This window comes from Hyla sarda, chromosome 6 (genome assembly GCF_029499605.1).
Source record: "Hyla sarda isolate aHylSar1 chromosome 6, aHylSar1.hap1, whole genome shotgun sequence".
Classification (NCBI taxonomy): Eukaryota; Metazoa; Chordata; class Amphibia; order Anura; family Hylidae; genus Hyla; species Hyla sarda.
Genome location: NC_079194.1, coordinates 167,448,426 through 167,460,632, shown reverse-complemented (window position 1 = coordinate 167,460,632; position 12,207 = coordinate 167,448,426). Strand labels below are relative to the sequence as shown.

General features: G+C 42.4%; 1 protein-coding gene across 9 annotated transcripts in view; it reads right to left on the bottom strand.

Moving 5' to 3' along the window:
• The window catches only part of TDRD12 (tudor domain containing 12), a 276,574-nt gene that overhangs the window by 61,291 nt on the left and 203,076 nt on the right, over positions 1-12,207 (bottom strand). For all 9 annotated transcript variants that reach the window (XM_056525738.1, XM_056525737.1, XM_056525743.1 and 6 more), the window contains 2 exons: positions 8,957-9,177; positions 8,649-8,748 (listed from right to left, as the gene is read on the bottom strand). In XM_056525738.1, coding sequence (XP_056381713.1) covers positions 8,649-8,748; positions 8,957-9,177 — 321 coding nt within the window. The remainder of the gene's footprint in view (positions 1-8,648; positions 8,749-8,956; positions 9,178-12,207) is intronic.

Genomic DNA, 12,207 nt, shown 5'->3' with positions numbered 1-12,207 from the left:
CCTAACCAAGAAAAACGCCAACCCTAAGTCCTGGCCTCCTCAAGCGGACGAGGCGTTCAACCGTCTCAAAACTGCCTTTTCTTCTGCTCCCGTACTCTCCAGACCTGATCCATCTAAACCCTTCTCACTAGAGGTAGACGCCTCCTCGGTGGGAGCCGGAGCTGTACTCCTACAAAAAAATCTTCTGAACATAACGCTACTTGTGGTTTCTTTTCTAGGACCTTCTCTCCGGCAGAGAAAAATTACTCCATTGGGGATCGAGAACTACTGGCCATAAAACTAGCCCTCGAGGAATGGAGGCACCTGCTGGAGGGGTACAAATACCCAATTATTATATACACTGATCACAAGAATCTCTCTTATCTTCAGTCTGCCCAACGGCTGAACGCACGCCAGGCTAGGTGGTCGTTGTTTTTTGCCCGTTTTAACTTTGAGATTCATTTTCGCCCTGCTGACAAGAACATCAGGGCTGACGCCCTCTCTCGTTCCTCGGATGCCTCTGAAATGGAAGCCTCCCTGCAACACATTATTCCTCCTGAGTGTCTGATCTCCGCTTCCCCAGCTTCCATCAGACAAACTCCTCCTGGAAAGCCCTTCGTCCCTCCACGCCAGCGCCTCAGGATCCTCAGGTGGGGACACTCCTCACACCTCGCCGGCCATGCTGGCGTTAAAAAAGTCCATCCAGCTCATCTCTCGTTTTTATTGGTGGCCTACCCTGGAAGCAGATGTTGCTGATTTTGTTCAGGCTTGTACAGTCTGTGCCTGGGACAAAACTCGTCAGAAGCCTGCTGGCCTCCTTCATCCTCTGCCTGTTCCTGAGCTACCATGGTCTCAGATTGCTATGGACTTTATAACAGACCTGCCTTTATCCCATGGCAACACAGTCATTTGGGTGGTCGTTGATCGTTTCTCCAAGATGGCACATTTTATTCCACTTCCAGGTCTTCCTTCTGCGCCACAGTTGGCGAAACAATTTTTTGTGCACATTTTTGCCTTCACGGGCTTCCCACGCATATCGTCTCGGATAGAGGCGTTCAATTTGTGTCGAAATTCTGGAGGGCCCTCTGTAATCAGCTTAAAATCAAATTAAACTTCTCGTCTTCCTATCATCCCCAATCCAATGGGCAAGTGGAGAGAGTTAACCAGGTTCTTGGTGACTATTTGCAACATTTTGTTTCCTCCCGCCAGGATGATTGGGCCGATCTTCTACCATGGGCCGAATTCTCGTACAATTTCAAAGTCTCTGAGTCCTCCGCTAAATCCCCGTTCTTTGTGGTGAACGGCCATCACCCTCTTCCCCCCCTCCCCACTCCTTCTGGTTTGCCCGCTGTTGATGAGGTTACCCGGACTTCACCATCTGGAAAGAGACTCAAAAATCCCTCATACAGGCCTCATCCAGGATGAAGAAGCATGCCGACTAAAAAAGAAGAACTCCTCCTGTCTTTGCTCCTGGAGACAAAGTGTGGCTCTCCGCCAAGTATATCCGTTTCCGTGTCCCCAGTTATAAACTGGGACCACGTTATCTTGGACCCTTTAAAATCAAGTGCCAAATCAATCCTGTCTCCTACAAACTCCTTCTTCCCCCTTCTCTCCGTATTCCCAATGCTTTTCATGTCTCTCTCCTTAAACCGCTTATCCTTAACCGCTTCTCTCCCAAGGTTGTTGCTCCTACTCCTGTCTCCAGGTCCTCAGATGTCTTCTCGGTTAAAGAAATTCTCGCATCTAAGACGGTCAGAGGTAAAAAAAAATTCTTGTAGATTGGGAGAATTGCGGCCCTGAGGAGAGGTCATGGGAACCCGAGGATAACATTCTCGACAAGGACCTTATTCACAAATTTTCAGGTTCAAAAAAGAGGGGGGAGACCCAAGGGGGGGGGGGGGGGGGTACTGTTACGCCGAGCGCTCCGGGTCCCCGCTCCTCCCCGGAGCGCTCGCAGCGTTCTCCTGTTCGCAGCACCCCGGTCAGACCCGCTGACCGAGAGCGCTGCGATAATGTCCCTAGCCGGGATGCGATGCGGGACGCGCCCGCTCGCGGTGCGCTTCCTGACCCGCCTACCAGACTCATTCCCCTGTCTGTGCTGTCCCAGCGCCGGCTCTCTGCGATTTAAAGGGCCAGTGCGCCACTGATTGGCGCATGGTTTTAATTAGTGTGTTCACCTGTGCACTTCCCTATATTACCTCACTTCCCCTTCACTTCCTTGCCGGATCTTGTTGCCATTGTGCCAGTGAAAGCGTTCCTTGTGTATCCCAAGCCAGTGTTCCAGACCTCTTGCCGTTGCCCCTGACTACGATCCTTGCTGCCTGCCCTGACCTTCTGCTACTTCCGACCTTGCTCTTACCTAATCCCTTGTACCGTGCCTATCTCAGCAGTCAGAGAGGTTGAGCCGTTGCCGGTGGATACGACCTGGTTGCTACCGGCGCTGTAAGACCATCCCGCTTTGCGGCGGGCTCTGGTGAAAACCAGTAGGAACTTAGAACCGGTCCGCCGGCACGGTCCACGCCAATCCCTCTCTGACACAGAGGATCCACCTCTAGCCTGCCGAATCCTGACACAAGTGCAGCCTGTCACACTGATATCTAGTCAGTGTAAAGACGTGCGCTGATCGTGACAGCCGGGGACCGCTGAGACCGCAAGTGGGGAAGTGTAGCGCAGCCTGTCAAAAAGGTATATGGTAGGTGCTTACTATCTGCATAATGGTGTCACGATTTGCTGATCGTGACAGCCAGGGATCGCTTCAGCTGTGAGTGGGGGAATCCGCGCTGCCTGTCAAACTGATATGTACGGTTATCAGTGTAAGGACGTGCATTCATTATCACGATGTACTGGTTGTGACAACCACAGCACAGGACTAATATCTGTGCGGTGACTGCTGAATTGATGTGCTCGAGATGACAAACAGTAGTACTACAGAGTGACAGTATTATAAATTAGCAATTAGCATATATGCAGGATGGCATTGATGTGAATCAGAAGCAAGGCAGGATAGGCACTGATTAAAGTAACATAAATGCGGGGTAGGAGTGTATATAATATTAATAATTACTGTTTGAGACACTCTAGGTGTATGTATTAGGGCATGGTGATAACAATAAAAAATAGCATAAAAACTTTTTTGCCAGAAAACTGCACTGTGCGAAGTTATATGAGTGAATGCGATGGAACAATTATATATGTAAAAGGGTATAAAAAAAGTGTATAAAATATGTATTAAAAAAATGCCCCTTCATAGGCACCAAAGTGTGATTACTATACATCCATAGGTATCTAGATGTTGCCAGAAATATATATCTCGAATAAAGGGAAGCATCTGAAAATTATAAAAGCCCATGACAGCCAAAATATTGCTTATTGGTGTAGATATTCAACAAGAGAACTATTATCCCAATTAAGAGTCATGCTTGCAAAACATGTACATACCATTTATGGTCTGACAAGGTGACAAAAATGTAATAAATTTAATGAAACATGTATAGACTTATTTGTGATCTAACAGAGCTAACCAGAATTTTAAAATTAAATTAAATTGGATTAAATTATGGTTTCTACTACTTCATTCAGCCCTTTGGGGGAGATCGTAGATATTCTGTACATCCAATATATCTCTTTCTTTTTCAGGGTTTCAAACCGATTCACCATATGGCTCAATACATGATCTATTGGTGCAATTGAAATAAGATTTTTACCTCCGGGATGCAAATTAGTACAATGCCTGGAGACACTTTAAACAAACATAGACAAAATATAAAAAACGGTTTCATGTTACAGACGATTCCTGAGTGGCTGAATGGTCCGTCCGACATACTGTAAACCGCAGACGCACTCTAGCAGATAGATAACGAAGGAGGATTGACAGGTGAGCCTATGTTTCATTTTGAATTCCTCCCCTGTGCTATTAGAGCGAAAGGTTGTAATCCCATTTTTTATTTCTTTGCAACATAGACATCTCATATGACTACATCGGAATGAGCCCGGAGATGTTGTAGAGGAGATGTTCACGGTTTTGTGTTGTGGTATAATACTAGGTGCAAGGATACTTTTTAGAGTGGGAGCTCGTCTATATGTCACTTGTGGTGCACTAGGTAGTTTTTTGCACAATATATCGTCATTTTGCAGGATATACCAGTGTCTCCCCAAATTTTAACCCCTTAAGGACCGGGGTTTTTTCTGTTTTTGCATTTTCGTTTTTTGCTCCTTGCCTTTAAAAAATCATAACTCTTTCAATTTTGCACCTAAAAATCCATATTATTTCTTATTTTTTGCGCCACCAATTCTACTTTGTAATGACGTCAGTCATTTTGCCCAAAAATCTACGGTGAAACGGAAAAAAAAAATCATTGTGCGACAAAATTGAAAAAAACCCGCCGTTTGAGGTATGAGGGCTCATTTTTTGCGTCGTGATCTGAAGTTTTTAACGGTACCATTTTTGCATTGATAGGACTTATTGATCGCTTTTTATTCATTTTTAAATGATATAAAAAGTGACCAAAAATGCACTATTTTGGACTTTGGAATTTTTTTGCGCGCACGCCATTGACCGAGCAGTTTAATTAATGATATATTTTTATAATTCGGACATTTCCGCACGTGGTGATACCATATATGTTTATTTTTATTTACACTGTGTTTTTTTTTTTTATGGGAAAAGGGGGGTGATTCAAACTTTTAATAGGGGAGGGGTTAAATGATATTCATTCACTTTTTTTTCCACTTTTTTTTTGTAGTGTTATAGCTCCCCTAGGGACCTATAACACTGCACACACTGATCTTTATCATTGATCACTGGTTTCTCATAGGAAACCAGTGATCGATGATTCTGCCGCATGACTGCTCATGCCTGGATCTCAGGCACTGAGCAGTCATTCGGCGATCGGACAGCGAGGAGGCAGGTAGGGGCCCTCCCGCTGTCCTGTAAGCTGTTCAGGATCCCGCGATTTTGCCGCAGCTATCCCGAACAGCCCACTGAGTTAACCGGCAGCTTTCACTTTCGCTTTCAGCCGCGCGGCTCAGCTCTGAGCACGCGGCTAAAGGGTTAATAGCGTGCGGCGCCGCGATCGGCGCTGCGCGCTATTAGCGGCGGGTCCCGGCTTCACTATGACGCTGGGCTCGCCGTGATATGATGCGGGGTTACCGTGTAACCCCGCGTTATATCACGGGAGCAGAACCAAGGACGTACCAGTACGTCCTTGGTCCTTAAGGGGTTAAACAAGTGGATGTAAGCTACTTAGATTATCGTAGTGCCCATTATAAAAAGTGGCTCAATAATGTCCCGTATGGGCAGTATAAAAGAGTTCGGAAGAATTGCTCAGACAATGACACCTTCAAGAAACAAGCAGGGATCCTGTCTAAACGGTTCAAAGAGTAGAATTATCCAGAACCCATCATTAGAGACGCTTATAACAGGGTTAAAAACAAAAGTCAAGCTGAACATCAGATAAGACTATTCGCACCAATGACGAACAGCCCGATAAACGGAAATTGAATTTTATTACCACCTACTGTAATTCCGCCAAGGAAATCAAGAAAATTTTGGGGAGACACTGGTATATTCTCCAAAATGACGATATATTGTGCAAAAAACTACCTAGTGCCCCACAAGTGACATATAGACGAGCTCCCACTCTAAAAAGTATCCTTGCACCTAGTATTATACCACAACACAAAACCGTGAATATCTCCTCTACAACATCTCCGGCTCATTCCGATGTAGTCATGTGAGATGTCTATGTTGCAAAGAAATAAAAAATGGGATTACAACCTTTCGCTCTAATAGCACAGGTGAGGAATTCAAAATGAAACATAGGCTCACCTGTCAATCCTCCTTCGTTATCTATCTGCTAGAGTGCGTCTGCGGTTTACAGTATGTCGGACGGACCATTCAGCCACTCAGGAATCGTCTAAACAAACAGACAAAATATCAAAAACGGTTTCATGTTACAAAGTGTCTCCAGGCATTGTACTAATTTGCATCCCGGAGGTAAAAATCTAATTTCAATTACACCAATAGATCATGTATTGAGCCATATGGTGAATCGGTTTGAAACCCTGAATAAGAAAGATATATTGGATGTACAGAATATCTACGATCTCCCCCAAAGGGCTGAATGAAGTAGTAGAAACCATCATTTAATCCAATTTAATTTAATTTTAAAATTCTGGTTACCTCTGTCAGATCACAAATAAGTCTATACATGTTTCATTAAATGTATTACATTTTTGTCACCTTGTCAGACCATAAATGGTATGTACATGTTTTGCAAGCATGACTCTTAATTGGGATAATAGTTCTCTTGTTGAATATCTACACCAATAAGCAATATTTTGGCTGTCATGGGCTTTTATAATTTTCAGATGCTTCCCTTTATTAGAGATATATATCTCTGGCAACATCTAGATACCTATGGATGTATAGTAATCACACTTTGGTGCCTATGAAGGGGCATTTTTTTAATACATTTTTATACACTTTTTTTTATTCCCTTTTACATATATAATTGTTCCATCGCATTCACTCATATTACCTTCGCACAGTGCAGTTTTACTGGCAAAAAAGTTTTTATGCTATTTTATATTGTTATCACCATGCCCTAATACATACACCTAGAGTGTCTCAAACAGTAATTATTAATATTATATACACGCCTACCCCGCATTTATGTTACTTTAATCAGTGCCTATCCTGCCTTGCTTCTGATTCACATCAATGCCATCCTGCATATATGCTAATTTATAATACTGTCACTCTGTAGTACTACTGTTTGTCATCTCGAGCACATCAATTCAGCAGTCACCGCACAGATATTAGTCCTGTGCTGTGGTTGTCACAACCAGCACATCGTGATAATGAATGCACGTCCTTACACTGATTACATATCAGTTTGACAGGCAGCGCGGATTCCCCCACTCACAGCTGAAGCGATCCCTGGCTGTCACGATCAGCAAATCGTGACACCATTATGCAGATAGTAAGCACCTACCATATACCATTTTGACAGGCTGCACCACAATTCCCCACTTGCGGTCTCAGCGGTCCCCGGCTGTCACGATCCGCGCACGTCTTTACACTGACTAGATATCAGTGTGACAGGCTGCACTTGATTCCCCTACTCACAGTCCAAACACTGGAGTGTTTACATTTGCCAGCTGTTACATTGTAGCCAATAGTACGCTACTTTGTTGTGTTTACTTGACCTCGCTTTGATGTTCATTCATCCAGAGGTTGCCAGCGTGGGCAGCCCCCGGGGCCAGCAGCGCTATACAGTGTTGTATAAAGTTCTGCATTTTAACACTCATTGTTTAAATATACCTCAGGTTAACCCTTGTTTTATACATGCATTTATATGTGTACTGATTTTACATAATTTTATATGTTTTAAAACGTAATTGCAATGCTCTTCTGACCCGGAAGATTTTCCTCCCCGGGCTTTTTAATATCACTTGTTCTTGATTATGTATCATATGCCTGACAAAGAGCTCAGTACGAGCTCGAAACTTGAAGTTACATAATAAAGAACTTATTCATCTACACATGGACTTGTGCCTACATCTGTCCTAGGAGGAGAAGCGCCACATGGTAATTCCTGTTTTCCTGGATCATATCCATTACTTTCTGCTACCCATCCAGTTACCGAGAGGAACCTGGAAAGGAAACCAGGGCTGCTGACCTCCATTTCATCCTGCGAGTTTTGATGCCTGCTGAGGTGTTGTGCTCTTAGCACAACACGTTCCGGTAATCCTCCTAATTTTGCGCACATTGAAGCAAACTACCACGATTGTCTACACTAGGAGCGCACCTCTTTTTTGTGTTTTTTCATATATTGATCTTTATTGAAGCTTGCAAAGACACACAGGAGTAAAAGAGAACGTGACGCACTTCAGTCATCCAACACAATCTTAGTCATACATCCACCTAGCCAGTTCACTGGCATTTTATATATGTGCAACTCAAATCCTGGGCAGAAGAGAGGAGGGGATAAATTAATGAATTAATTAATTAATTAATTAATTAAACCAAAGGTGAAACACCTATGCTTATTAACCCTCTCCAGCCGGTCCCCCATCCCTGCCAGTATCGGCATATATTCACACAGATAAAAAGTCGTACATATATATATACATCATAGTAAAAAGTGCAAGAACATGGTATACCGTAATTATATGCATAATATTATGCAAAAAGGAAAATACATTCAATTATGCGTTCCATACATTTAATATTAGTGCCCGATATTGAAAGCACTTTTATCCAGTTCTTTTAGTATCTGGATCTACTGTATTTTCCTTTTTGCATATTACTTTACATATAATTATACCATGTTCTTGAGCTTTTTGCTCTGATGTTTACATAGTTATGTCTTTTTGTCCGAGTGAATATGTGCCGATACTGGCAGGGATTGTGGAGTGGCATGGAGAGGGTTAATAAGCATAGGTTTTTCACCTTTGGTTTAATTAATTAATTTATTCCCTCCTCCCTTTGGCCCAGGATTTGAGTTGCACATAAATAAAAAGCCAGTGAACTGACTAGGTGGATGTATGACTGAAATGCGTCATGTTCCGTTTTACTCCTATGTGTCGTTGCAAGCTTCAATAAAGAACAAAGGCTTTTATCGGAGAATATTCGTGCTGGACATTCCTTTTCCTGTTGAACTTACCGTTATATATTGAGCGCTCTGTGGAATGGCAGCTACCCCATTATGAAGGTCCAATGAAGGGTTAATATGATGGCGATAAGGACAATCATACTCATCTTGGCTGGGTAAAGAGAAGAAATTACATATATAAAGCTAGGGTCAGAAATATTTACAGAATACATTTTTATTATATTTGTATTGTTATGAAAGTATGTGTATTTATTAGGGAGTGGTAAGACAGACCTGGGTTGGCAGGTTTACCTGCATCATATGAATACATTTTCACACACATAAAACTAAAATTATCTGATGATTTCTCGCACACTTACTTGCAAGATCCAAAGGTTTTAAGATATAGACAAAGCTCTTGATCCTGCTTCTGGTTTTCCCATGCCTGCAATAATCCCTGAGCAAGAGCTATGAGTTCAGGTGGGACTTTAGCTTCCGCACCCTGCAGGATTTTCAGTAAATCAATGGCAAAGCTTGCATGTTTCTCTGTCATCAGTAAAACAGATTTGGCCCTCAAATAGTCATCTTCCTCCATGGATATCTAGATTTGAAAAGAGTTCCCCCTATTACAACATGAAAATTCATATTAAGAGTAGGTTCACACGTAGCCCATCCACAGCATATTTGACGCTGCGGATGTGCTACTGAGTGAGTGAGCCTCCTACTGTGCCTCCTAGAGTAAGCCTCCTACTGTGCCCGTGTGTCCTGTGTTGTCTGCTCATAGCAGCAAAATGCTGCTGCAAGCAGACCCACAGGGATCTGCAGTGTACTCACAGACATCATGGCCACTCTAGGCATAACTCAGGGAGCAGAGGGAGTAACCGCAATGTCTGTGAATAAACTGCGCAAGCGACTCGCAGATCCCTGTGTGTCTGCTCGAACGCAGGAGGTTTACTATAGGCACAGTCAGCAGTGCATCCACTGCATCCAATACGTTGCGGATACACTACGTGTGACCCTACCCTAAGGGTGCTCTTACACAGTGCAGTAAAGCATCAAAAACTCATGCAGTTTTCAATTACACGGTACAGCTAATACATATTGACAAAATCAATTCACCTGAGGATGCTTTTACACAGTGCAGTTAGGCTCACCCTTACAGGCTACATGTCAGTTTTCTGACAGTTCATTATACTATTCTGCGTTAGAGATGTACTGCTGAATAGTATATAAGAAAAAATAAAGGTTTTAGAAAAAAAAAAAAGAAAAGAAAATTAACCCCTTTCCAAATAAATTATTTTAGTACAGAAAGATTGGGGAGGGAAGCTACAAAAAAAAAAAAAGACATACATATTAGGTATTGCAGAGACAGTAGCTGCTAATTTTGGTCACCTTGCCTTTAAAAAAGCAGAATAAATTTGATCAAATGGTAGCCTTTATCACAAAAATGATACCAGTAAAAAATACAGCTCCTCCCGCAAAAAATGAGCTCTCATACAACTCAGTAAGCCAAAAAAATAAAGCTATGGCTGTCAGAATTATTAGGTGTCTGTTGTTCTTAGACTGTGTGTTTGCTTTGTGTTGTCCTCGTTTCCCCACCTCTTCCTTCTTCCTCTCTCCCTCACTCGCTCTTAACGTTTCTCTGTTTTACCAATGGCTATTTGTCAGGCTCAAGGCCTGATTATGGAAACATACATGTGTTTTATAATTGCATCTATGTATAAACTAAGACCTGGGGGGTGAGGGGTCATTCAGACAGTGTATCCTTTGTTTTTGTGTATTGCAGTCAATTGGGGCCTGTCTGCTGTTTTCCTCTTTTGAAGTCAAAGGCCCTTTGAAGCAGCAGGATGTAAGGGGTCTCTGGTCCCATATATGAGATAAGAGGGCCAGGAATAGAGATGCCCCCCTGGTGGGATCAGAGGGGAGGGGGGAATGGAGTCTCCCTCCAAAAAAAAGGCATATATAATATTTAACAATGCTACACTCGGGGGTTGTTCAATGCTGGGGAACAAGCTGACAAGACCATCCTAAGAACAGCTGGAACCTCACTCTCTCTCATGGACTGCTAATATCATCGTGCTGTAAGAACTTCATTTTTGCTTTCTGAACTTGTCTTGCTAAACTCTTTTATACATTTTCGTAACTGTATGTCATTTGTTTATTTTTTTGCATAGCACTGTGATACCTTTTATCAGATTAAATGTTTAATTAATCAGCTCTGGTCTTTGATCTCTAAATATATGAGCTCACCTTTCTGAAGGCAGCTCGGGTGAAACACATTTATCTAAGGGTTAATTTGGTGACTTGCTGGGACTAGTAGTGGACACCCAGAGGTCTGGCGGCTTTAACCCTTGCACCATCACACTAGCATCTCTCTAGCGTCTCGGCTGGACCGATAGGGTGTGATCGTGACACTATTGCATTATGTTATTTTTTATAGTCCTCTTGGTGAGGGCTTTTTGCTTTCCCCTGCTGCCTGCTGCCATGACTTTGTTTCCAGTATCACTATTTTCCCTCTGCGTAGGGACTGTTTCATGATATACTAATTATATATTATATAAACAGTTTGTACTAGCCAATTAACCATTCTCCACTCATTTTTTTTTATTTTTTTTTTACTAGTCAGCAATTTTGTGGTATTCTTCTCTACACATGTGATCATGCTTTTTCCTCTGTGTGCTTTGCTCAAATATCATTGCTGGAAAAAACAAAATAGTGGGCCATGCAAAAAGTCATGCAAAGTACATACATAAAACAAGCATATATGAATAAAACAATAAAAAAGTTAAAAGGTACCTCAGATATCAGGGTATCAACATCTAGGAACATTTTGTTGGATATTCTCTTCCCTGCTATCTCTATTGTCTATCTGGGCCTCTGTCAACACTATTTTCTCTTGCTGGTACTGTCTGGTATGCAAATGGTCCAAACAGGGCTATCCTTTCTTTTTCCTTGTCAGAATCCAAATTTTTACTGCAATTCTGCACCAATTCAGCTCCAATTCCAGGCAGAATTGAAAAAAAAAAGCCACAAATCTCTGAAAAAAGCTGAGGACTAAATTCAGAGCGGACATCCTGAAATTTGGGAAGTGTTTTAGTAGTATGGACGGGCCCTAAATCCCTTTTCTCAGATTCTGAATTTAGGACTGTATTAAATATTCTGCCATAGAATTTTTAGACCCAAGGTGTGTTATCTTGCACTCATACACATTAAATATCAGTTGCCAGAGTTCGGACCATTTTTCTTATTTAGGGTACATTCACACATACAGGATTCTGCACAGATTTAATGCGCAGGTTTTGTAACTGCAGATTAGAATCTGTGCTCCACAGAAAATCCTGTGCATCCAATCATGCGCATCAAATCTGCGTACTTTTGAACTTACCCTTAAACTGAAACATTAACATGCTTATCTTCAAGGATTACCCTGTATTTGGCTCCTTCTATGTTTCTAATAATCCTGACCAATTTTACAGTACCTGTTGAAGAGAAGCATCCCCAAGGCATGATGCTGCCACCACAAGTTTTTCACTGAGAGGATGATGTATTCATGGGGATGGGCAAGGTTGGGTTTCTGCCACACACAGCGTATTACACTGAGGCAAAAAGTTTATTTTGGTCTCATCTGACA